This window comes from Hippichthys cyanospilos, chromosome 19 (assembly GCF_059441005.1).
Source record: "Hippichthys cyanospilos isolate Australia breed blue-spotted pipefish chromosome 19, RoL_Hcya_1.0, whole genome shotgun sequence".
Lineage (NCBI taxonomy): Eukaryota > Metazoa > Chordata > Actinopteri > Syngnathiformes > Syngnathidae > Hippichthys > Hippichthys cyanospilos.
Window position 1 is genome coordinate 16,191,226 of NC_142387.1, and position 24,784 is coordinate 16,216,009.

At 48.7% G+C, this 24,784-nt stretch overlaps 2 protein-coding genes across 3 annotated transcripts; both read left to right on the top strand.

The window, feature by feature from the left end:
• The first annotated feature begins 11 nt into the window (after nucleotides 1–11).
• rps6ka3b (ribosomal protein S6 kinase A3b) lies at nucleotides 12–20,524 on the top strand. Of its 2 annotated transcripts, XM_088401576.1 has the most exons (22): nucleotides 12–497; nucleotides 3,538–3,597; nucleotides 13,425–13,541; nucleotides 13,697–13,778; nucleotides 14,000–14,080; nucleotides 14,180–14,259; nucleotides 14,327–14,433; nucleotides 14,508–14,545; nucleotides 14,619–14,761; nucleotides 15,376–15,446; nucleotides 15,527–15,615; nucleotides 15,690–15,754; nucleotides 15,823–15,925; nucleotides 16,000–16,109; nucleotides 17,198–17,323; nucleotides 17,409–17,498; nucleotides 17,586–17,744; nucleotides 18,226–18,387; nucleotides 18,650–18,726; nucleotides 18,807–18,924; nucleotides 18,988–19,128; nucleotides 19,260–20,524. In XM_088401576.1, exons 1-22 carry the CDS (start codon nucleotides 435–437, stop codon nucleotides 19,380–19,382), a joined length of 2,205 nt encoding a protein of 734 aa, XP_088257702.1. In that variant the 5' UTR covers nucleotides 12–434; the 3' UTR covers nucleotides 19,383–20,524. The 2 variants fall into 2 exon arrangements, with proteins under 2 accessions (XP_088257702.1, XP_088257701.1); XM_088401575.1 differs by lacking the exons at nucleotides 12–497; nucleotides 3,538–3,597 and adding an exon at nucleotides 10,961–11,113.
• Nucleotides 20,525–21,531: 1,007 nt separating this feature from the next.
• eif1axb (eukaryotic translation initiation factor 1A X-linked b) lies at nucleotides 21,532–24,365 on the top strand. The gene is made up of 7 exons (XM_088402378.1): nucleotides 21,532–21,713; nucleotides 22,291–22,374; nucleotides 22,639–22,742; nucleotides 22,838–22,888; nucleotides 22,953–23,034; nucleotides 23,218–23,309; nucleotides 23,385–24,365. The coding sequence occupies exons 1-7, from the start codon at nucleotides 21,698–21,700 to the stop codon at nucleotides 23,388–23,390; spliced, it is 435 nt and encodes a 144-aa protein (XP_088258504.1). The 5' UTR covers nucleotides 21,532–21,697; the 3' UTR covers nucleotides 23,391–24,365.
• Nucleotides 24,366–24,784: the final 419 nt, after the last annotated feature.

Sequence of the window (24,784 nt, forward strand, 5' to 3'; positions counted from 1 at the left end):
GCCGCCATATTGGGAAGTACAGGAAGTCAATGCGAGAGAGCGCAGGGGGAGAAGCGAGAACAGACGGAGGGGGCGGCACATCCACTCCACTAGTGATAGTCGACTGTTACATGTGGCCGCGGTTCTGTCGGAGGCGAAAACGGACGTCCTCGTCGCCGGTTCTCATGCTCGTCCTTCCGGAGGAAGCGGCGGACTCGGCGCCACCACACACCCGCGGATAGGTCGCCTTCGCTCGGCTTCGAGAGCTCCGCGGCGGGTCGGCGATCACCGGCCAAGTGTGGCGGAACTAGCTTGAAAACATTTGACCCAGGCGAGAGGAAAGAAAGTGAGTGCGGCTGGGCTGGGCTGGGCTGGGCTGGGCTGGGCTGGACTGGACTGGAAGAGCAAGTGAAAGCGGGAGGTGAGAGGACAAGTCGAGGCAGAGCGAGGACAAGATGCCGCTAGCCCAGCTGGCCGATCCCTGGCAGAAGATGCCGCTGGGGGGCACGACGGGGGAGGTGAGTCGCCTTCAACATCCGACTTGAACAATAAAAGCCCCCAAGCGGCTCAAATACTCGCACTTTAATGCAAGTGGCACTTCACTCCGGCAAAAGTCACATGTACCCTTTTAACGCCAACTTTGGAAACTGCACTCTCAAACGCACTCAAGTACAAAAGTTTCAATTAATTTTGACTGAAATCATAACACTGTACTCGAGTAGGAGGGGAAAAGGCGACCTATTCAAATCCCGTCATCGAGTAAACGCAACAAAAAACAGACTTTAAAGTGCAAAAAAAATAATGCATTGTTACGGTTTGGCAAAAGTACAGGTGCTCGTGTGGAAAAAGAATGGAAAAGTCCAAAAATACAATACACGCAAGTAAATTAAAAAAACAGAGTCAAATTTACGCTAGTAGAAGTAACATTTTACTGTCAACTATCAAAGGTGCTTAAATATCCATCCATTTTTCTAGAGCTGCTTATCCTCACAAGGGTTGCAGGCGCCTATCTCAAGTGACTTCCCAACTGTAGGGCACACAGAGATGAACAACCACCCAATCACACCTATGGACAATTTGGTATGTCCAATACACATGCCATGCATGTTTTTGGAGTGTGGGAGGAGACAACCCACGCGGGCTTGGGGATAACATGCAAACTCCACAAGGAAGGCCGGAGGCAGCTGGCTTCAAACGCGGGTCCCTGAACTGTGGGGTGAACGTGCTAACCGCTCCTCCGCCGAGCGGCCCGGTACTAAAACAGACTCCGGTAAAAATAGATTTCCCTCGTCTACGTAAGTGAAAGTTAAAACAAAAATGAATGAAGTAACACGGCACAATGACAATGCTTTCAAAGGAGTAGCAAGCCTTCTCTGAAGTTGTTGATGTCAGTTTTCAAATGTAGGAACTAGAGAGTGAAAGTGAAAACTTGTCAGAACACGCGAGAAAAAAAAAAAAACTTAAAGTACAGTGTTTTAATTATTGCACTCTCATTTGGCGTGCGTATGAATGTGAGCACTCCAACATGTGCACACTTCTGCAACTAAATATCAGTTTTGTTATTTTTTTACTTCCCCAGAAGATAACTCGTATGAACTTTAGGTCACATTACTAATTATGAGCGTTTTGAAACGCTTTAAACTGTCTTCTTTTTTCCATCATGAAACTTGTGTTTGACCAGGGGTGTGTAGACTTTTTTTCTTTATTAAACAATGTACAGTACTGTCTGTGCGTGAGAACTGAACGCGACACATTTGAAGAGGCATTCACACGCATGTAAAAGACATTTGAAACGGAAGATCTTTATTTTTTCTGAAAAACATCTGCTGACCAGCGAATGACATGAATTGGACCCAATGGTCGTCGGAGGTCAATAGAAGCCGAAAGGCAAAAGACGATCTCATGCTCGCTCCAGATTCTATTCTGCGGCTTGGTGGCGTTATGCAAAAGAATGAATGTACGCAGGAAAGCTTTGGAGAAAAGTGTGGGATTGCTCCACCAACTGAGTCAGTGGCGCGCGCGTGCGCGTGTACCAGTTCTGCAAGTTTTGAGAAATCTCAGCAACAAAAAGGAGGCGTCAATGCCGCGTGATTCAGGAAGGAGCTTGCATAAGCGCGTCCGCTTCCTGCGCGTGGTGCGACTGCAGCGCCGTGCGCGCGGCCATTTCCTGTGTGACGGCCTGCGGCGTCACTTTGTGAAGATTGGTCCCACCTGATCGGTCGCGGCAGACTCACAGAATGTCGCGAGCCTGGCTGCCGGCATCTGGACCTTTTCCCACTCGGGAGGCAATGATGAACTTTGACCTTTAAGCTTGCGCGCGTGGATAACTGTCAGCTTTGATTCCGTGTTGCAGGTCCACGCGCTAGTATGCTTTGTCCTTTCTAGTAAGACAATTCAGCACACAAGTGCAACGCGTTTGTCTTTCGAGTAAACATTATTCCCACGACTGTGGGGCTCTTTACACTAACAGGACTACCATGCCATACAAGTAGCACAAATACATTAGAGGTGCAAGGATTAATCAACATACTGCCTCGTCCAGAAGAATTTGACACCTGTGCTCTAGACGTTATCTAGTACAAATTTACTGTGTGACTAAATATACTAGGAACATATTGTTGTCCTGGCTACTAGGATACATAAGTTGTTGTCAGACGAGTGGAGGCAAAGGCTTACTAGCTCCTGGAAAAATTGCATCTTTTACTGGTGGTCAAGTGAGCGCTTGTATACGTCGCTGACATTCAAAATGAAAGGCGGCCTCACTCCAGGCAAATCGGCCTCATTCCCGGAATATCGCAGCGTGCCGCGACACGTCGCGGGCGCTTCCCGCCCCGCCGGCGTCGATTCTCCCGTTCGCCGCCACGGCCCCCGCCTGCTTTTCAGCTCCGTGCCGTCACTGTTGCCGTGCCGGTGGTTCCCTTGGCGGGAAGCCCGCTTTTTTACAAGTAGCCATGGACTAACGGCGTCGCAATCGCAGCAGGGAAGTCGTCAGACGGCCAAACCGCCGCCGTACGGCAGACCGCTTCCTCTCTGCGCTTCTGCTTCTTCGCTTCCGGCCCACGCCACTTTGCGGGCCCTGCAGCATGGCTGGTTGAGTGCATAGAAAAAGTCTACACACCCCTATTCAATGTTTTTTTTTTTAATCTTAAAAAAAAAAGGGGGCGAGGGTTCCTCTATAAGCTGCACAAATCAGTTGATGAGAAAAAGTTGTTGGATAAATGTGCACACCCTCTATCACTGGGATGTCACCTTTCAGAATGAAGCACTCCCATGCAAACACATGTCAAATCTTTCTGATTTAGATTCCTACAAAAACTTTAGAGGCTCAGGAGCAAATCTCCAGTTATGTCAAACCGACCATGAACGCACATTGAACTGACTTGTTGTTTCTAATTATATAGACAATTATCGTGAGGATATCGATCCAGAACGTAACATTATTTATGCACGGGAAATGAAGAGTTAGGATAAAAAAAAAGACCCAATTTAGCTTGGCTTAGTGCTGTCAGACACAGGAAGCACCTGCCATGTTAACCTTTGACCTCTGCATGCTTCCAGGACGCTCACAACGACCTGGAGGACTCGGTGGGCGAGGACGACGGCGTGACGCACTGCAACGTGAGTTTCTCATGCGCCGTGCGTGCCACCCGCGCGTGTGCGCGTGATTGACAAACGAGTGGTGGGTTGACTCCCACTCCTGCGGGATAATTGCCGCTTCCAGAGTGACGCTCGCTGTGACTCATACCAAAGCATACACAAGCTTGGCTCGTTAGTGCCGCCGCGGTCGTTCTTTTTCGCGTGTGCGAGCGAGGCCGCTCGAGGATAAACCTCCCCCTTTTATGATCCTCCTCATTTTCCTACTTTTTATCATCAAACGTATTCATGTGTGCAGATCGCTAATGACAGTGTTTTGGCTTGCCCAAATTGGCTTCCCTTTTTTTAACCAATCAGGGGGCAGGAAAATGCTGAGATCGTCAAAAGGTCAGCGCCGGACTGGCCCAGTATAACTTAAGTTACCGATATCGCCGCTTGAAGGACTGTCCGACCGACGACGACGTCGATCCATATGATCTGATGGTTTTTCGGGGGCGGGGAGCTGTCAAAAACAACGCGGGTTTCATTTTCATTCTTGTCTGATGACATTGACGTGGCGGCACGTACAGATTGAAATATGATTGGACGAAAACATATAACATACTGTACTGGAAGCAGTACAAATAGATAGACTGCTAGGAATTCATAATAATAATAATACTGCTGGCTTGTGTATACGCTCAAACTTGACTTCACCCCCCAAGTCTCTGCTTTAGGGCTCATTCGGAAAGCACAAAAGGTTCTAGTTGGTGTGTGCGTGTGTGTTGCTGGCAGCTGCAGGCATCGATTTTTAAATGCAGAGGAGATGGCTTATGGATCGTCTGTCTGAGAAGAGCTGAGTAGTCATTACTTGTCCCTCCAGAGTGCTTGGCTTACACACACACATGAACACACACGCCTTTACCACTTAGAGGCACAAGCCTGTGTGTACATACGAATCCTGTGTGTGTGTGTGTGTGTGTATAGTCAGGTTAAATTGGGATAATGAGGTTACTCTATGACACCCTTGCCTTTAAAGCACAGTCATATTATGGACATCACATTGTGCGGGGAAAAAAAAAAAGTGAGGTCTTTAGCTTGAATGTTTCAAATTGGTCCACTGATGCCCCTGGTGTGGACAGAAAATGGCTTCCAGATCACATTAGGAGCATGGCCGCTCTCTTGGGGTGGACCCACACACGTCTGCTGCCATCTGCTGCATCTCAGATGCGGGTCTGTGTGCGTAGCGTGTGTATGAGGTCACTCGGCCAAGTATTGAGATGACAAAAGACGGTAAATGTTCCTGAGAGGCTCACTTGTCCCGCAGTAGCGGGCTCCCGTCAGTTGAAGTAACGTAGACGCAGAGCGCATGTGTGGACCCTTATTTGCGGCCTTCAGTCGGGTCTTCGAGACGGATGATCAAAGGAAGCGTTAATTATTCAAGAGAGGGAGCCATGGCCTCTTTCACCAAAGCTAAAAATATGAACGGCGCTCCTTATTAGGCCACTCCTTTTTCACATATCATACATCATGTCACAACTTCCTGTGTGCGTGCGTCCGTGTGTGTGTGTGTGTGTGTGTTTGCATGTGGCACTCTTTGGCAGATGGCGTTTAATCTTGTGCGCCCATCTGGGCTGACTCTCTGCGGCCTTTGTCTTTTTAAACACACACACGCAGATGAAATACTTGCTCAGTCAGGTGTGTGCGTCTCACATCGCTATTGATTGCGACAGGGAAAAAAAATGGAACAGTTTTAAAAATCAAAGTGGGTGTGCGTGTTTGTGTGTGTGTGTGTGTGTGAGTGAACCCTGTACCAGGCGTGGTGGTGTGCTGAGCGCAGTGCATTGTGGGTGTTGCCATTGTGAGAGGTCACAGGGTGATGATGTAATGTGTCCAACTCGCCTTCCTGAACTTGGAGCTCTCTCTCGCTCGCTCGCTGCGTCTCTTTCCAGGAAGCGACCAATCACAGCATCTCCACACACTGTCTTTGCGAGGACGTCGTGTGTGTCGCTAATCCCATCACCAACACTGCCTACATCGCAATGTTACAAACAAACACAGCATTCCATGCATTCGAGTGTTTTTGCGTTATCAAAAAAAAAAAAATGCACTGAAGCACTGCATTAGAGCACAATCGAAAAACGAACTTGAGAACTTTTGTCCCGTCCAACAGATTGTAGTCAAAGTGATGGCAAACCGACACGAAAGTGGAGAAGTATTTGCCGGGCCGGGCTTGCGCTGACCTGAGCAGGAATTTGACACCCGGGCTCCGAACTTGCTTTCATTTCCTCCCTGCGTCCTCCCCCTCGCTGGCACACGTGGAATTTCGAGCGTTGTGCAAGATTGATGATGCGTTCAAAGACCTGTTGGCCATCACAGAATTTTAACTCCATGCTCATAATTATTCACGCAAGCATGCAAACCCTGGATGGATGCTGCGCGTGTGTGTGTGTGTGTGTGTGTGTGTGTGTGTCAGACGGGTAGATTTGCGGCCAGATGTCTGCCTTCCTGCGCAGATGTTGTTGCCAGGGAAACAATGACAGGACATGATGAGCAGCTGGCAGGCCTTCCTGTGCGTGCGGGCGGGCGGGCGTACGCGCGTGCATGCGGCTTTGGTTGGGCTCCTGTCCCTCCAACTTTGATTTGACGCGTTGGCGGCGCCATGATAGGCTGAACCAGCGCCATGAAGACGCTTTTGCTGCACGCCAGGAGACGCCGGCTTCAGGTAGCAAGCGCCGTTCACTTTTCGGGATCGCGTGCAGCCAGCCGAAGGCCATGTTGCCCGCGTGCTGATATGGGCAGGTTGCGCACCCGTGGATTAACTCGGGCGCGCTAGCAGAAGGACTGTGTCGCATTCGGAATGTTTTTGACGTTTCCGCATTGGTTGACATCTGTGTGATCTTGCTGCTATTAATGAAGTGTGACTTGTTAACTAGTTTTTAGCTTAGTTGTTTACTAGAATTTTGTGTGACGAGATGTATTCGTAGCTTGAGGCAAATAATTCCACATAGTATATACAAAGAGCTGCGCACTTCTAATGTTGCGTGTGTGTGTGTGTGTATGTGTGTCAAAAATCATGTTCCAGTTGATTTGATCTTAATTCGAAAAGAAAAATTAGCTGTTCTTTTCACGGCACAGAAAAGTATTCAATTAGTTTTGCCGATACCTGAAGAAACCCCATTGAAATCTCGCGTTCCCCCGAAATGCCTTCACTTCCGTCCCATTTAAGAACCGCTGCTCTAGTAGAACAAGTGTATCTTACTAGTAAGCGTTTTTTGCAAGACTTAATTGCATACTCGCAGTCTAATGATGGCACCAGGAGTGGAAAAGGCCGAGTCAGACACCGAGGTTTGTCGTTCTACCAGTGCAATAAATTGTTTTGTGAGTACAAAGACCGTTGATATGATTTGAAGTTTGCGTGTTAGTGTGTGTGTTTGTCTATGTGGCGCAGCTATAGTACACGTCTAACTGGTTGCAAAGTGTTTGTGCGCCGTCCTGTTTGGCAACATTAGCGGCGGAGAATGACAGCTATGCGTGTATGTTTTCGTGCCCGGATGGATTTGCTGCATAAGACGCCAGCCCTCTTGCCATTTTGTCATGAGATCCTTCGAGCAAACGCCAGAGAAGAAAGGAAAAGACAAACAATGACAGTGACAGGCTTCATTCCTTGAGCGCGCCCGCTGCTTTGAAAGCGTCTGCGTCAAGTGTTCCGAATTCCCCAAACTCCCAACTTGTCTGTGAACGTGACATCGAATGCAATACACATGCCGTCGAATGCACGTTTGTCAATTTGTGCCCCGCGATTGACCGGGGACCAGTCGAAGGTGTGGCAAAACCCGCCGGCCGTAACGAGGACAATGCGCCCCCAAAAAGGGATGGCTGGTTTTCAACTCGATAGTCGCATTCGTGAGCATAATTAAGGGGCTTGGAGAGGCTCCGTTGGCAAGCCATGAAGTGCTTTGATTCCACTAATGAGTGAAGAAGGGGCGGCTGTGTGCGAGGGGGTACCACAGACCAGCGCTAAAAAGTCTCCACTGTCCATCAATACAGGATGGCACTCTGGTGTGTGTGTTTTGTGGACCCGTCGCCGTGGCAACGCGCACCTCTGACCCGTTGTTGTTTCCTCCCAGCATTCCTTGCCGCTGTGAGGAAAATGTGCCATGACTAGATTGGCTGAGTCATTTCGCGTTCGCACTGTACTGACACTCGGCCCCATTAGTCATAAGCCCATCCACTTGATTGCTATTGTTGCAAAAGCAATGGAAAGCCCTGTCATATTTTCGCGCCCTTAAACACGACCCCAAATCTGCCATCTACGCCCCACGATATCCTTGGTAACCCATGGCGCTCCCAATATATTGCTTAGGGATGGGCGGGTACCGATACCGAGTATTGGCATCCTTTTGACCTGATTTGAAGGTATCGGTTGTTACGATGGCAGCCGATACTATTAACTGCCGCTTTTTTGGGGCGGTTTTGTAATCACAAATTAGAAGGATAGAACATTGCCATGAGTTTCATGAAATTTGAAGGAGAAAAAGCTAGGAACGGCTAGATCGTTCTTTAAAAAAATTGGTCTTTTTTCAAGCTAGCTTAAAGGTTTAATAGTTATCATTTATAGCGGTGCTTCTCAATCTTTGTTTGGTGCATGTTATAAATATAAAAATAATATTTTTTCAGAACTGTTTTGAAGGCTCAAAACAGATTGCTGTGGTATCTTTTGCTGATGTACTAAACTTCGAAACCAACATGTGAAACGGCAGAGCGTAGATTGCGTGACATCGGAAGAATGTGCCGTTCCTGTCAATTTATTCAAAAGCATGAAATTAGCTTTGATACCTGCGGAAACCCTGTCCTCGCGTACCCCCTGTAATGCCTTCACTTAACCCAGTTTGAGAATCACTGATTTGCAAAACACAGCTCACTTTATAGCTACCAATTAGCGCCATTTGGTGCCACTATTACACTTTAAGCAGCAAATGTGTTGAACACAAACAGTGCGGCAACACACACAGACACAATATAGCAATACATGCCATAGATTCTTTATCCTCTCAAAAAAAACTGCTTGTGTAACAGCATTTTGATGAGTCACTTGTTATTTCGAGAGTAAGGTTAAGCGATAGCCTCCAGATTCTTTACCGTGAAATCGATATGGTCATACTGTGGTCTTTCTGTATTTTGAATTTTCACGCAGGAAGGATTGACTATATATGATAATAATAGCGTTATCCAGCCGGCTGCCCAGCACGTTGATGCAAGTGTTGCCACGTCAAAGTGATTGAGTGTGCGCTTGTTGCCGGCTCCTGAATAAATGATGACATCCTGACTCTGCTCCCCATCATCGATCTCGCCTCGCTTTTGTCGGGAGGCCTCTCGCGCGCTCATTTTGTCAACATTTCCATAGGTGGCGCTGCCGGCGGGGTTCCGTTTTTCAAGGCCGCAAGTTCAAATCAAGCCAAAATATGCTTCTTATCTGCCAAGATGTTTCTTTTTCTTTTTTTAAACCAGTTTTTGCATTATTGCAAAATCTTAACACTGGTAACTTGTCATTCGGATTTGATTTTACATTTCAATAGAAATCCCCTAAGTCAATGTTTCTTTACCTTTTTTTCCCAAAGCTAGCACCAAGCATTTTTGTATGGGTGGGGAAAAAAAAGCTTTAAAACAGGGTAATATCTCTAAATATTTTATCATCAACAGCATCTGTTTCATCTTTGGCTCATTTACTGGAAAATGACACAATGAATGTGCGTCTGTATAAAACCAAACATTATAAAGGCATAGCACATTTTTTAAAGAAGATACCACAACATGAGTTATTCCGATTTGTTTTGCTCTTAATTTGAAAAGAAAAAGATGCCGTTTTAAAGTTAAATTCCAAATGTTATGACTTTTTAGTGTCGGTATGTTTCTGTGCGTGTGTGTCCGTTATCGGATCCATGGTGTCCGAGCGAGCGGAAATTCACTTCCACCCTCGAACCTGACAAATCCCAAATGTGTGTGCGCATGCAGCATGCGTGTGCTAGTGTGTGTAAGTACCCTGATGTGTGCGTTTGCGCACGCCGGCCATCCAGCCTGTTAATTTGATTGCGTAACAGGATTAGAGGTTGCAGATTGTGTGGAATGGAATCCCAGCGCCGCTCGATCTGTGATGCTATGCCGCACACACGATTTCAATTGATGAACGACGGAAACGCATTTTCACTTTGTGTCGGTGTGTGTGTGTTCACGCACTGTGTACATTGTTTATCACCTCTGTGACGGTGTCGTTTGTTCCGCTGCGCTCGGATGCGGGGGGAGTGCAAGCGCGTCCTGGCGCGGAGGGCGACAACAGGTGCAGGTAATCTTAGAAATGTCATCCGGCCGTCACCGACGTTTGACCCGCATCGTGCACGTCGTGCGCGGCTGGTGGAAGTTGGAAGGTTGTGGCGAGCGGACGGCCGGGTTTGGCGCCCTCCCCAAAACAACTCACCGTTACTCGTTTCGGGTCTTCTTTGCCAAAGTCGGCTGGGATAGGCTCCGGATCGCACAAGTCCCTGACGGGGAGCAAGTTGACTCCCCCCGGGGGCCCCGGGCGGAAAGCGACGTGCAGGCCGGCCTCAGAAACGAAAACCAGACAATGGATAATAAACATCATTGTGACTGAGTAATTGGCATGAAACGAGCAAACAACTTATTCGGCAACACTGAGCTTCACATTTCACAAAAGATCAAAATGATATATCTGTACCTTTTTCATGTTTTCTCAGGTTTTATACAAATCTTTATACATTGCATGTCAAGCCTTGTGTCCTTATTTGAACGTTTGCCAGCTTAATGCTAACATGTAACCCAAAACGCTACAGATCGGCTCGCAAAACCACCAAAGCCGTAGCAATTGTGAACACAAATGGTGTAGCAACACATACAGGCAGACAGAATAGCAAATTTCCAGGCGCATATTTATCTTCTGCAAGGTTAAGGTTAGGGTTAGACCAGTTCAACAATTTACTGTAGGTGTTCCTTTACTTGATTAGAACCCAATCGGTGTTTGTCGTTTTTCCTCCTCCTTCTACTTTTTGATGTCTTTGAGAAGAATCTACACTGTTAAACTTTCAAGTGGTCTGGGAAAGCTATTTTCTTCATGTGGACCACAGTGTGGTCATTGTGAGACATTGAGTTCTACTTTGGGGGGGGTGGACTCTTGGTACTCGTGGTTCTCTGTCATTGGGCAGCGCGCGCGCATGTGTGTGAGTTGGGGGAAATCTCCAGGACACCTGATGGAAACTCTGGACGAAAGGTTACAGCTGTGAGTCAGAAGGGGAGGAGAGTTTGGGGAATCCCGCTCCCCCCACCCCACATCTCCCCTTGGCTCACAGGGCTCGCACTCATCAAGAGCGCCCACAAACAAGTGGCGCTCTGCCGCCGCGGGTTCCACGCGATGACACACGGCGCGCCTCGCGCCAAGCCTGCGCGCGTGTGCGCCGCGACCGGGCTCCTGCGGGCGCTGAGGGCCCGACTGAAAGCGCTCCGGCGCCTCGTGCTGCCCCCCGGGACGGCCGCGAGGAGGGACCGGACCGTGAGTGGCTTACGGCGACGGGCGAGGCCGCCCGCCCGAGTGGCGTCCCGGCGTTTGAATTTGTGTGTTTTCGGGCACAGGCGCCGGCTTTGCACGTTTAATCCCGTGATTAAGAGGTGCCGCATGAGCATGCCGCCGCTCGGGCTCTGATCCGCCGCCATCTGTGTTGTGACTCACGCCTACGCGCGCATTTGAAAATGTCAACATTCCTCAGAGTTTCAAAGCGTCGACGCCGTCGGTCACCGTTGCGCCGCACAAACTAACCGTCCGGCTGCTCCATCGAACCTTAAGGGTTCGGTCTCGGCCGAGGAGGTCAAGTCACCCGACCCATCGTGTCAATTGGTGACGATGCGCCCCGCTTGGCCAATCAGAGCTGCGGGGACTTTGAACGCGACTCACATGTCTATTTCTTGAATTTGAAAAACATTTGATTTTTCACGAAAGAAGACTTCTGTGAATGCTCATACGAAACCTCCAACAAGAGGAAGAATCAGTGCACTGACCAAAGCAACATCAACACGTCAATCACCCCAAAAGTCACCGTTTTGCTTTGGGGAAAAATGAAAAACCCAAATTGTTCCCAATCTCTTTTTTTGAACAGCTTTTACCAGCCTCTGATTTCAAAACTAGCAAAGTGTGTGATGAATTTTAAAATATATTTGACTTACTAGTCATTACGGTCCTCGAACAGAAACTATAACTCCTAAGTGGCCCATAATAAAAAAATGAGTTTGACACCCCTGGTGTATAGTATAGTAGTGTAAGTAAAAGCTCTTTTTTTTTTTACCACAAAGGCAATACAATTGCTTCTATGGAGGACTGTACAAATACAATATTTACAAGTCAGCTATTAAAATTCAAGGGATTTGGGCAATTTGACGGAAGGGCAATATGACCAAATATTTCCCCAGTTATTCCAGAAAATTACAGTTTGAATTGAAGTAATTAACCCAGCACATATGTATTGTAAGAAGCTTTTATTTCATTCAAAAATAAATCCTGTGCTAAATTTTCAAACAACAATAATGTACAGTACTGATAATCAGTTTAGCGTAAATTTAAATTCCATAGCCTTTTAAAAAACCTACACTTTTGCTTAAATAGCACGATGAAGTCGTTATTTAACTATTGGCACGGCCTGTAAATGAGTTCCCAAAACGGGTAACAGACGGTCAAAAATACCAATCGATGAATCGGCTAATTGTCGCGGCGCAAGTGTGCGCAAAGGAGGCGGGAGGAGAAGCGGGAAGGAGGGAGGACAAGCTCCGTCTATGAGTGAGTAAGCGAGAGAGAAAAAAGAAGAAGTGTCAAGAATGATCAGAAGCCGGCGGCGGCGCTGAGTACCGCTCAGTCCCGTCGCCGCGCAGGAGCATGTTGTCGCCGCGCAGCCCGGGCCGCGCCCTGGACCGCGGGACCCGTCGCCGCTCGGCCACCTGGGACGTCCAGGTACGCGGCGGGGAGGGGAAGGAGGAGGGCCGTTAGCTACGCCGAGCGGGTACCGGGGGCGTCGTCCATGGCAACCGCGCGCTCCCGAGGCTTGCTCCACCTGTCGCCGCCGCTCGCCGTTTTCCAATTATTTCCCACGATCCCTGCTGCGACTTTTGCCGGGCGCTCACCGGTCGGACCTCCTCCAAGGCAAAACCTCAAGGACCGCAGAGTGACAGATTGACAGGGGTGCCGCGTGAAATGGTTCCATTTCACTCAAGCGGGCAGAAATGCATTGCCAAAAATCATTTGTCTTTGTTCGTCTGTGGATCTCGCTGTCTTGCGCCGACTCGTCAGCTGTGTTACAGATGTCACACATTTGGCCACGCCCCTTTGATAACATCTCTAAACGCGATATTCTAATTCATTGTACGCTTGTGGAATATGAATTCCGCGGCATTTTGTCACATTTGTCAGCTGAAAATGACAGTCGCTCAGGCCTCAGATAAAGACCAATCACGACTCAACTTGTGAACGTCACATCAGCAAACTGAGAAAACAAGTTAGCCGTGATTAGTTGTTACCGAGGGCAGCTCCGCAGCGCAGCGGTTAGCACGTCCGCCTCAAAAGTTCAAGGGCCCCAGTTTAAATCCGCCTGGCTCCGGCCTTCGAGTTTGCGTGTTCTCCCCGAGCCCGCGTCGGGTTCTCTCCCGGCACGCCGGCTTCTGCGGCTGGCACCGCCACGTTTCAAAAACCTGCATGGTAGGTGAATTGGACATACTAAATTGTCCTCAGGTGTGATCGGATGCGTGAGCGGTCCTTCGTCTCTGTGTGCCCCGCGATTGGCTGGCAACCAGTTGAAGGTGCGTCTTTGCTTGCGTCCCAGGACGACGGCCCCTTCAAGGAGATCAGCATCACCCACCACGTGAAGGAGGGATGCGAGAAGGCCGACCCTCGCCAGTTTGAACTGCGTAAAGTCCTGGGTCAGGGCTCCTTTGGCAAGGTGGGTGGGCGCGTTGCCGTGGAGACGGGCAGCCGAGGGCCCTTGGCGCTCCCGCCGAGTGTCATCGTGTTTACGGATGAGCAATTTGTCTGATAAGAGTGCAAAAGTCACACCGTGCAGGCTGACGTGTGTGTGCGCGTGTGCGCGGTGTTTAGGTGTTCCTGGTGAGGAAGGTGACAGGTCCTGACGCCGGCCAACTCTATGCCATGAAAGTCCTCAAGAAAGCTACACTCAAAGGTAGAAAGACTCCCAGTCAACACCTCGAGAGATACTGCAGCTTTCCATTCAAACGACACAGAAAATGATCTTTTCTGTGTGCGATTCGTGCCGGTTAGGGTTAGGCTCACGTGAGCCGTGATTGGTCGTCACCTGTACCCCGAGTACACGTGTCGTCATCGTGACAGGAAAGCTAGTCACCATGTCGGTGTTTGATGGTGAAAGATCAACTTTGCGCGCAGTGCGTGACCGGGTCAGGACCAAGATGGAGAGAGACATCCTGGTGGAGGTCAACCATCCCTTCATCGTCAAGCTGCACTACGGTGAGTGGCGCCATCCGGCCAATCGCGGCCCTCCTTAGCGCCCCCAACGGGAAGTGGGCCGGTGTCATGTGATCCGTATTGCTTCCTTTCCTCACTCAGCCTTCCAGACGGAGGGGAAGCTCTATCTGATCCTGGACTTCCTGAGAGGAGGAGACCTCTTCACCAGGCTTTCCAAAGAGGTAACGCGTCCCCATCCAAATCCACATCGGATCCACTTCACCGCCGTTTACATCGTGTGTGTGCTAGGTGATGTTCACGGAGGAGGATGTGAAATTCTACCTGGCAGAACTGGCGCTGGCTCTGGATCACCTCCACGGCCTCGGCATCATTTACAGGGACCTCAAGCCCGAGAAGTACGCGCGCGCACGGGCGGGCGGACATGTCGGAAACGCTTTGCGTCTTCATGGCGAACCGTTTGTCCTTTTAGCATCCTGCTGGATGAGGACGGACACATCAAGCTGACAGGTGTGTCGTCTGACGGCGCCGGGCCCACGCTCGCGTCTCGGCGTCTCTCGCGAATCTGTTTCTGCCGGTCCAGACTTTGGCCTGAGCAAGGAGTCCATCGACCACCAGAACAAGGCGTACTCCTTCTGCGGGACGGTGGAGTACATGGCGCCCGAGGTGGTCAACCGGCGAGGACATACGCACAGCGCCGACTGGTGGTCGTACGGCGTGCTGATGGTACGTGCGGAATGGCGAGGCCGGGCTGCTCTGTGTGTTTCTCGTCTTTTTTCCTTCCCGTTTGATGACGACTTTTTGTCATGGCATCTTTTGTTCTGTCATATCCACTTTCAGCCAATTGAGACCCAACTGGAAAAAATAAAAATCCCTGTTATTCATTGGTATGACTCAAACATTTTGGATGGTTTGATTATGCTCACTTGAAAACGTTCTTTTGTCATGTTTTCCACCTTAGTACGCTGAGTCATTCCAGGTGATATTCTTACTTTCTTAGGACACCATTTTGATTCACACAAGTGGCAATAGCCTCTGTTGACTATTGAGATAAATTGTGTTTGTAATTTAAAGGGAATGATTTTAGCATTCATACGGTTTATGCACCACCACTAACCTAACCACACTTCATCATCAGCGGGCGACCATTTTGCCACTTGCTATTGACTAAAAAAGACATCGCAGTTGCCCAGTTCATCCTCCAACAGGTGGTTGGTGATCTCTGCCTTAGACAATAGACTTATTTTCTCCTCCTTGTTCTTATTTCTGTAAGAGTTGATTCGGGAATAGTTTTGGAGTTTTTGCAGGCTTCCTTTCTGATTTTTTTCTTCTCCCCGTAGTTTGAGATGCTGACGGGGACTCTTCCGTTTCAAGGCAAAGACCGCAAAGAGACCATGACCATGATCCTCAAGTGAGTCCGCAATGGCGTCGGAAGACGAGCACGCGTCAACTCGTCTTCTTCAAACGCCTTTGACTTGTGTGCGCGCGCAGGGCCAAGCTGGGAATGCCGCAGTTTTTAAGTTCAGAGGCCCAGAGTCTCCTCAGGAACCTTTTTAAACGCAACCCTTCCAACCGATTAGGTGAAGCTCGATTCAGCTGCGTTCGTCTCGTCCGCGCCTAGCCGTCGCTAACCGTTGGCGTTGACGTTTTGAAGGAGCCGGCCCGGACGGCGTGGAGGAGATCAAGAGGCATCAGTTCTTCACCACCGTCGACTGGAATGTCCGTTTGCCTCGTGCGACCTCTTCCTTGCGTCCCCGCCACTCACGAGTTTCTCTGTCCTGCCGCAGAAGCTCTTCCGCAGAGAGCTCCAACCTCCCTTCAAGCCGGCGGCGGGACGACCCGACGACACCTTCTACTTCGACCCGGAGTTCACCGCCAAAACGCCCCGCGGTCGGTCAGCCCGCCCCCTCGCCGTCGCCGCGCCAACGAGCCGGAGTCAAACTTTGCGTGCTTTTATGCGTCAGATTCTCCGGGGGTCCCGCCCAGTGCCAACGCCCATCAGCTCTTCCGGGGATTCAGTTTTGTGGCAATAACAGAAGAGGAAACGCAGCCCGTGCCAAACACCATTGTTCAGGTGCGCACGCGCGCACTCGCGCCATGCGCTGACGAGGACTTGCTCCGCTTCCCGCGATCCAAAACTCCCTGCCGAGTTTTGGAGGCTTCCGGCGACTCTCGCAGCGACTCTTACTGTGACAAAGCGTGCCTTGACTTAACGAGGGCCCTGACTCATAAGTCCTGAAAACCGAAAGTCATAATCGGACTGTTTTTTTGCTTTTATGTGTCACAAGCCAAGATTGGACCTACTAGTGGGCGTCACATAAGTATGCCCGGATTGAAGTAAAAGAAAAAGGAGAGCCACGTGCGCTTTGTTGAAGAGGATTAGTAAAAAGTGACAAGGGTTGGGCTAAATGTGGGAAACAAACCAGACTGACTTTAAGCTCCTTTTACAACTGACAGGGCCACACCCCATTTAGGGGCACGCATCAGCACAATATATCTCTCTGTGCGGGTGCGTGACTTAGGACCTGATTACACTTTGTCAAACCAATTTCACTCTATTTTACTACTGTTTTTTAGAGTTAGCTTCTATAATTCTGCGCAATTTTTCTTATGCTGCAAAAAAAGCGGACTCTCGCACCTCTGGATCAAATCAACGTCCTTTCAATTCAAAACTAGACTCTTAGCATTCTGGGGGACAAAACCTCGACATGGTTCCTATTCAAAAAGAAACAAAAGAAGAAAGAGTCCAACAGAAAGCAAACGAACAAAAAGAGTATTCACTGCCATTGACGCCTGTACATAGATGTCGTAGAGCCATTTTAACTGGTAGTGAATCAATCCCAACAAAAAGCATGACCGGCAATTTGGAAATGCTGTCAAATCAATAAACAAAACAATAATAAAACGTTGGTATTCAAATAAAAACAGGCGGTGCAACAAAGCGAATAGTGACGCGAGGAGGGCAGTCAGGACGACGGCCTAATATTTTCATTAAAAGACAAAAATCCGATTGAAAGAGATAATACAAAAGACAGTAAACTGCAGGACTCTGGCTCCAGTCTTGTCTCAGCTGGGAGCCACGCCACCTGGAGGTCAAATGAAAAAGCACAGGGAAGAGGAAAATCTGTTCGTTACTGACATTGAACTTTTTGTGGCCTGCAGCAGCTCCACAGAAGCACGTCGCAGTTCTGCGACGCCTACGACGTGAAGGAGGACATCGGCGTGGGCTCCTACTCCGTCTGCAAGCGCTGCGTGCACAAGGGCAGCGGCATGGAATACGCCGTCAAGGTGGGGGGCGCCCGGCACCGCCCGCCTTCCGTCCCCCGCCCGCCTTCCGTCCCCCGCCCGCCTTGGACGTTTTCTCCTCTCGCAGATCATCAACAAAGCCAAACGGGACCCCACGGAGGAGGTGGAAATCCTGCTCAGATACGGCCAGCACCCCAACATCATCACGCTCAAAGACGTGAGTGGGGACGGACGTCTTTTCGCAGCTGCGTCACCTCCCCCTTGCCGTGGCGTCACGTGACCCCCGCATCCCTCCGGCCTTCAGGTGTACGACGACGGGCGCTCCGTCTTCCTGGTGACGGAGCTGATGAAGGGCGGCGAGCTGCTGGACAAAATCCTGCGCCAGAAGTTTTTCTCCGAGCGAGAGGCCAGCGCCGTTCTCTTCACCATCACCAAGACGCTGGAGTACCTCCACGTGCAGGGGGTACGCCAATTCGTCTACCTTCAAACTCCCCTTGCCTTTTATCATTACTATTATTCATTGAGGGAGTCGTCAGCCATAGTTTGATTCAAAACCAGTTTTGCGTTTTTGAGGCATCGAGGTGTAGTTACTCTCTCCACTGCTAGGGCTACCGGAGGTGATGTCATACTAGCTCCAAAGCAGGATAAACCGGAGGCAAGCAGCAAAATCCCTAGTCGTGTGATTTTGGTGATGTCACAGCTCTGGAATTACATGAAGACGTGAGAGTGCGTGATTCATACCACAGAGGACAGATTCAGAACAGGATTTAGCCATTGAACTGCCGTATACCCGCTGTGTATATACACATATTTTTTGAAAGCGGTTCGACACGCACGGTGTACCCGTGCACCCTGACGTTACATGCTAGCATGCCATGGGAAATCCCATAGACAGAAACAGAAAGCTTGATGTGGGAGTAACGCCCTGCTTGCGTGGCGTGAAGGTGGTGCACCGAGACCTGAAGCCCAGCAACATCCTCTACGTGGACGAGAGCGGCAACGCCGAGTCCATCAGGATCTGCGACTTTGGCTTCGCCAAGCAGCTGAGGGCGGAGAACGGCCTGCTCATGACGCCGTGCTACACCGCCAACTTTGTGGCTCCGGAGGTGCGTCGCGTGACCTTTTTTAGGTTTTGTTTAGGTTCCAGTCCTGGAGGGCCGGTATCCTGCTTGTTTACAGTCCTTCTCTCTCAAACACCCCTGATTCAAATGATTAGGATCTTTTTCGAGAGCCGGCGGATCTTGTTGATGAGCTAATCATCAGAGTCGGGTGTTTTGGGGAGACACGTAAGGTACCGGCCCTCAAGGACCGGAGTCTGACACCTGTGCTTCAGGATGTCACAAGAGCGTCACGTACACGTCTCTCCAGGTTCTGAAGAAGCAGGGTTACGACGCAGCCTGTGACATCTGGAGCCTCGGAGTGCTTCTCTACACCATGCTGACGGGGTAAGCTTGGGACGAAGCTCACGCTTGTCTTCAAAGGGACTTCTCCCTTTGACCGCTTCACCGCGTCATCCTCTCGGCAGCTTCACTCCGTTCGCCAACGGCCCCGAGGACACGCCCGAGGAGATTTTGGCCCGAATCGGCAGCGGGAAGTTCTCGCTCACGGGAGGCTACTGGAACTCTGTGTCTTCTGAGGCCAAGGTGGGTCGGCCAAAGCCTCCGATTCTCGGGCGGAATCGTGAGTTTGCCCTTGTGGCCCCTCAGGACCTGGTCTCAAAGATGCTGCACGTGGACCCCCACCAGCGGCTGACGGCCGGTCAGGTCCTGCGCCACCCGTGGGTGACGCACCGGGACCAGCTGCCCAAATACACGCTCAACAGGCAGGACGCGCCGCACCTGGTCAAGGTGACCCGCTCGAGCGTCCGTCTTACATCTAGTTAAGAAGTGTTTGTGGAAGAACGGATGAAAAATCCCGCGTCCCCCCTCGAGCAGTTAATTTGCCGCGCTCCACTTCATCTCCCGCGTTTGCCTTCCAGGGAGCCATGGCGGCCACCTATTCGGCCCTGAACAGGAACGTGCCGCCGGTTCTGGAGCCGGTGGGCTGCTCCACGTTGGCTCAGCGGAGGGGTGTGAAGAAGCTGACTTCCACCGCTCTGTGACGTCAACCCCACGCCCCCGAACCCCCTCACCTCCCGTCAACTCTGACCTCTAGCTGACCTTGGACAGACTACTGATGCAACCCAGGAAGAGCCCATGATAAAGGAGCGCACGGAGGCCGCCGCCCTCCCGCACACTGACCGCACTCTTCCTATTGGACGGCCGGCGGCGTTCTTCCGGGATCAACTTGTGGATTTTTGCTTTGGACAATCAGAAAAGCGCAAACCAGCGCGCGTGTAGATAAAGCTCAACGCGGGAAAGGCCATCATCACACGCAAGCATTTCAAGACGTAGGATGCTTTGTTTTTAACTTCCCCGTCGTCACGGTAACGACGAACGTGACCTCAACCGTCTTCTGAATTCTCGCCGTCCTGCGAATTTTGCTTCGTCTCGCCTCGGGGGGCGGCGGCGTAGGGGCGTGATGATTTATGCAAGCAACAAAAAAAAAAATGGCGGTCGCCAGTCATCCCGCCATTACGCTTCCCTTTCCAACAAAAACAAGCGTACTCCCTCGCTGACGCAAATGTCGTCGTGTAAATAAAAACACAGCTCAGGTTTGAACTCGGCCGACCGACAGGGTGCAAAGCTCTTGGAGCTTTCATTTCATACCCTCCTATTCCACCTCAAAGTTTATGGGCTTAAAAACGCTTTCGAATTTACTCCTGCAGTCATGAACGTAAGGTGGCGTTTATGTGCTCATCGAGTACGTGAAATGAAGGCGCCAACGGCTTTCTATACGTTCTGAAATGTTGAAACCGCTCTTTATTTCGCATTCATCTCAAGGTTTCCGTGGCGCTGGGTGCTGTTGCTTCATTTGCAAGACTCAAGGAAATGTTAGCTACGTTAGCATGTAGCATGTTCAAATAAAAGGCCCGCGTGGTTTGTGCTTAGCTTCTAGCAACCACTTTAATCACCGATGTGTCTGATGGGGATTCTGTGATTGTACAGCTTTGGGAACAAGGAATGTCAAAGTTGTTTTTTTTTTTTTTTTCTGTACTGTAACTGTATTCTTCTCTTGTTCTCCAGCTCTTCCTTGACCTGTCAGCATTGTTCAGCCCGGGTGCTGCACCGCCTCATTTAGTTTTGTTTTATACCTGCAGGGAGACTTTCTATAAAAATTAAATAAGAGTAATAAGCTAATAAACCTGTTGACTCTTTTTTTTGGGTCGCATTTCTCCGAATGGCAAATCCAGTGCTTAAAAGCTGCACTTTATTTTTTAATTCTTCTGTACCCTCCGGCCAGTATTTTCTGTTTCTGCCACTAGATGTCAATAATGCTTAAGGCATAGAGTTCAACGCTGGTATTGATATAAACAAAACAGAATCGAGACGTAAAACGCCAACGAAGCGTTGCAAACTTGAAAATAAACACACTAAATAATGGGATGCAAACGTGTTTTCTGATCCATTGCACCACGGGCACAAACTCTTCCAAGTACTCATTACTTGTTTCTGCCACTAGAGGGCAGACAATGATGTTTAACAAAGTTAGTCATTCGGATTGTGGACCGATAGAAAAAAAAAAGAGGTAAAAGGCACATTATTTTTTTCTTTTGTTTTTAAATGAAGCTGACCACATTCTGTAATATATAACCTAAAATAAAAGCAAGTAAAAATACACGTTCAAAATGTTTTCTCCACAATGACGATATGGATGACCGAGAAGGCTAAAAATGATTGAAACAATGTACCATTCAACAAATAAGTGGCACGCGCCATGAAGGTCCAAAAGTGCCAAAATTCAATCAATAAATGCAATTAGTGAAGGGTTTAATGTATTGAATGTGTCATTAATCAAATGAACGAATAGTTAATCAAACTAAATCAATGTTTTGCTAAAACATTTAATTCATTAAACATTTAGAATTTAATAAGGGGGCCTCCTGCAGTGTTTCATAATATCCACCAGACGGCAGACCATTACATTGAAACCAATTGAAGCGCCCGAAAAGGTAACATCATGTTTATGTCCCTCGTCTAAACGTATTTATCGGACAAATAATGTTTACCCCACTTCGTCAGCTAAAATATTCCGTAATTTAGGCCAATACGACAGGTGATTTTCTACATAAAAACAGTACAGTATTTTCCAAATGTTTAAACGGAATTCAAGCAATAAAGTTTACAATTCAATACCAGCGCTGCGCATGCGCACTCCAGCGGTGAGTCTCACTCGGAAATCGCGCTAGCAGCTAGCTTGACGCTTCCCACTTGTTTCGGTCCATTTGAGGGTCGAACGTCTTTCGTGACACTTCATATCGATTTCGCCGTTCCGGTTTCATCTACTGTGATTATCGTGACAGAGGCGTGAGGGAATATGCCCAAAAATAAAGGTGAGATGGGATTTGGATCCGAGCGCGCCGCGGCGGCACTCGCGCATACGACAAACAGGGAAAACGTGATAAGTAGCCGCTAATGCTAGTTAGCTTTGCGGATTACAGTATTTTGTTGTTTTTTGTTTTTGTTGTTGACGCCCTGTTAGTTTTGAACGAGCTCGTTTTCGGGGTCGCTTTGCCGGTGAGCCACAATGCTGACGTCGTGCGAACCAGCCGCTTGAGTTTCACCACACCCGCTTTGGCCTTCACATCGCATTTACCTTTTTTTTTTTTTTTTTTATATAGTTTCACTCTAGTCGTAACTTGGCGAAGTTTCACATTTTTGTTTGGTTTTGGATCTTGCTATGCTCGAGGAGTATAATACTTTTATTCGTGAATGGGACTGACCTCGACGCCGGTCGAGGTGCTGTTTTGTTCAATATGTTTATATATGAAATCCACATTAGGTGTATTCTAATTTCTCGTGATTGCATTGGATCCAGATTTATTTAGTAGCCACTAAATGACTTACTATGTAAACTCTTGCTTGTCAGAGTTGACATCGTCTAACAGTGTCCTGATTTCTTCATTCCAGGTAAGGGAGGAAAGAATCGGCGGCGTGGAAAGAACGAGAACGAGTCTGAGAAGAGAGAGTTGGTTTTTAAAGAGGATGGACAAGGTAAGTTCCACAAGAGCTGGTGTCGCGTCCTTCACTCAAGCGACCACACGCCACGAATTTTCACACGCGGCTGCCGTTTATTCATTCGCCCCCGCAAAACTCAGACATATTACCCAAAAAAGATAATAAGCAATTACATGTTACAAAGTTTTCAAAGGAAAAATACTGTGGCGCTATAGAGTGAACGGGTGCAAACATAGATCTTGTCAGAAAAGTATCGGTCGAAATGTGTTTCGGACTCATGACTGGTCTCCCGCTTTCCAGAATACGCCCAGGTGATCAAAATGTTGGGGAACGGCCGTCTGGAGGCCATGTGCTTCGATGGCACCAAGCGCCTCTGCCACATCAGGGGAAAGCTCCGGAAAAAGGTCACACACACACACACACACACACACACACAAGCGCTGAGTCGGCGTCCCGCCGCGACCCCCTCGAACCGGCGCTCACGTGACGGCCCTTGCAGGTGTGGATCAACACGTCGGACATCATCCTGGTGGGCCTGAGAGATTACCAGGTGAGTTGCGTGGCGGCCGTTTTGTTGGTTTTGCGCCCGCCGACACCCGTTTGCCCGCTTGCAGGACAACAAGGCCGACGTCATCCTCAAGTACAACGCCGACGAGGCCCGCAGTCTCAAAGCGTACGGCGAGCTGCCCGAGCACGGTCAGTTGGCGCTTTTCACTATTATGTTTTTTTTTTTTAACTTTTTCAACGGGTGTCCGCTGTCCTCCTTTTAAGAATCGCTTTTGACGAGAATTTTCTTGCTTTTTATGAATATCCCAAAAAGGAGGATTCTCGTCCACGGCAGCGAAAGCGTTAATGAATATTATTTGTTTGGGCCCGCAGCCAAAATCAACGAGACAGACACGTTCGGTCCCGGAGACGACGACGAGATCCAGTTCGATGACATCGGCGATGACGATGAAGACATTGATGATGTAAGACCTTTTTTTTTTTTTTTTTAGCCTTGTGAGGATTGGGCCTCATATTTGCTCTTTTTTCTCTTTTTGCAGATCTAAAGACTTAACACACACGCATTTATCCAACGGGGATATTTTGAGCCGAGACAGCGCAGATGAAAAAACGAATTGTTTTATAGAATCCCATATAGAAATTGTCATTCTGTTTCCATCAGCTGACGCGTTTGTTGAATGTGTACATGATGTTTTTTGTTTTTCCTCCCACCGAAGAACGGATGAACGTTTTTCGTCTTGGTTTCCTCTGGCGTTTCTTTGGGAGGAATGTGCGACTGCAAAAACAGAGTCCTTTTTTTTAAAAAAAGTATTTATATTCATTTCACATCAGGTGGAATTTAGGAAGAACTTAAGAATCTTTGGATTCACCTATAAACAACATCAAAAGTTTTTTTTTGTCTTCATCTTAGTGCTCGCTTTTTGTTTGCTGTGATTTGGACATGGGGCTCATCTTGCGCAAAACACAATCCAAAATCGATTTCAACAACACTAGAGAGAGGTTTTTTTTTCCCAATTGGATATAAAACTTACACGCTCTGCCACTCAAAATGGCGCTGATGCGCGTTTACCATAAATATGAATGTCAATAAGTCTAGCTGACTGTTCAATTAAAAAAGATATCATGGTTCAGATTTTTTGACCCAAAAATCCATTCAAACAGGGGTGTGTAGACTTTTTATATTAGCAACATAATCAATTAGTGACTGGCTTGCTTCAAAGAAAGCCGGTATGTGCTTTGACAAGTAAGTCAAATACTTCCAATTAAATACTTTGCTCAGTTCTCGCACCTCGCCACATGCCCGGACACCCTCGCTCGTTTTCACTTTTGTCTGGAATGAAAAAAACAAAAAACATTTTCGGACTACATCCCTTTCTTCACTGTGTCTGGCGAGTTGGACTGCGCCCCCTTCAGGTCCAGGAGACTTCTGCGCCTCACTTTTGGAGGTTTTATGCTGTAACCGAATACTAAAATGTTCAATGTTGGGACGCATGGGTGTCTAATAAAAGATCTTAACTCCAGTCAGTAGTCGCAGTATTTTTTTGAACCACTTAATTTCAGGGTGGGCCAGTATTAAGTTCTATTAAAATGAATATTTGAAGTTTTGAGGTGAATTCACCTGCTGACTTGAGCTTTATTCCAAGAAGTAATCACGCTGCAAACAAAGTCAAATGTGTTTCCATTGAGAGAATATTTTTGCTATAGTGGTTTTGGAAACGTTTCTTTTCAGTGAAGTCGAGCATCTTTTAAAAGGGAAGCAAGATGACATCATGGGAAGAGGGAGGCGGAGTCCGTGCGCAAACGTGGCGTCATCGCTTACGCGGCTCGGCTGGCGATGACGTCACGGCGCCGCCAGGCTGACGCTGGCACGTGAGCCAAACGCCAACACGTGAGGGAACACGTGTGTGAAAAATCTCAGCATGTCGGTTTGACGCTTAAT

Bases quoted from the DNA above. Each gene is read 5' to 3' on its own strand.
- rps6ka3b (XM_088401575.1), top strand. From the start codon at position 10,976: ATGACACACGGCGCGCCTCGCGCCAAGCCTGCGCGCGTGTGCGCCGCG. The intron at 14,546-14,618 runs GTGTGTCGTCTG...CTGCCGGTCCAG, and splicing joins CGGACACATCAAGCTGACAG to ACTTTGGCCTGAGCAAGGAG. The intron at 17,745-18,225 runs GTACGCCAATTC...CGTGGCGTGAAG, and splicing joins AGTACCTCCACGTGCAGGGG to GTGGTGCACCGAGACCTGAA.
- eif1axb (XM_088402378.1), top strand. The intron at 22,743-22,837 runs GTCACACACACA...CGGCCCTTGCAG, and splicing joins GGGGAAAGCTCCGGAAAAAG to GTGTGGATCAACACGTCGGA. The intron at 22,889-22,952 runs GTGAGTTGCGTG...GCCCGCTTGCAG, and splicing joins TGGGCCTGAGAGATTACCAG to GACAACAAGGCCGACGTCAT.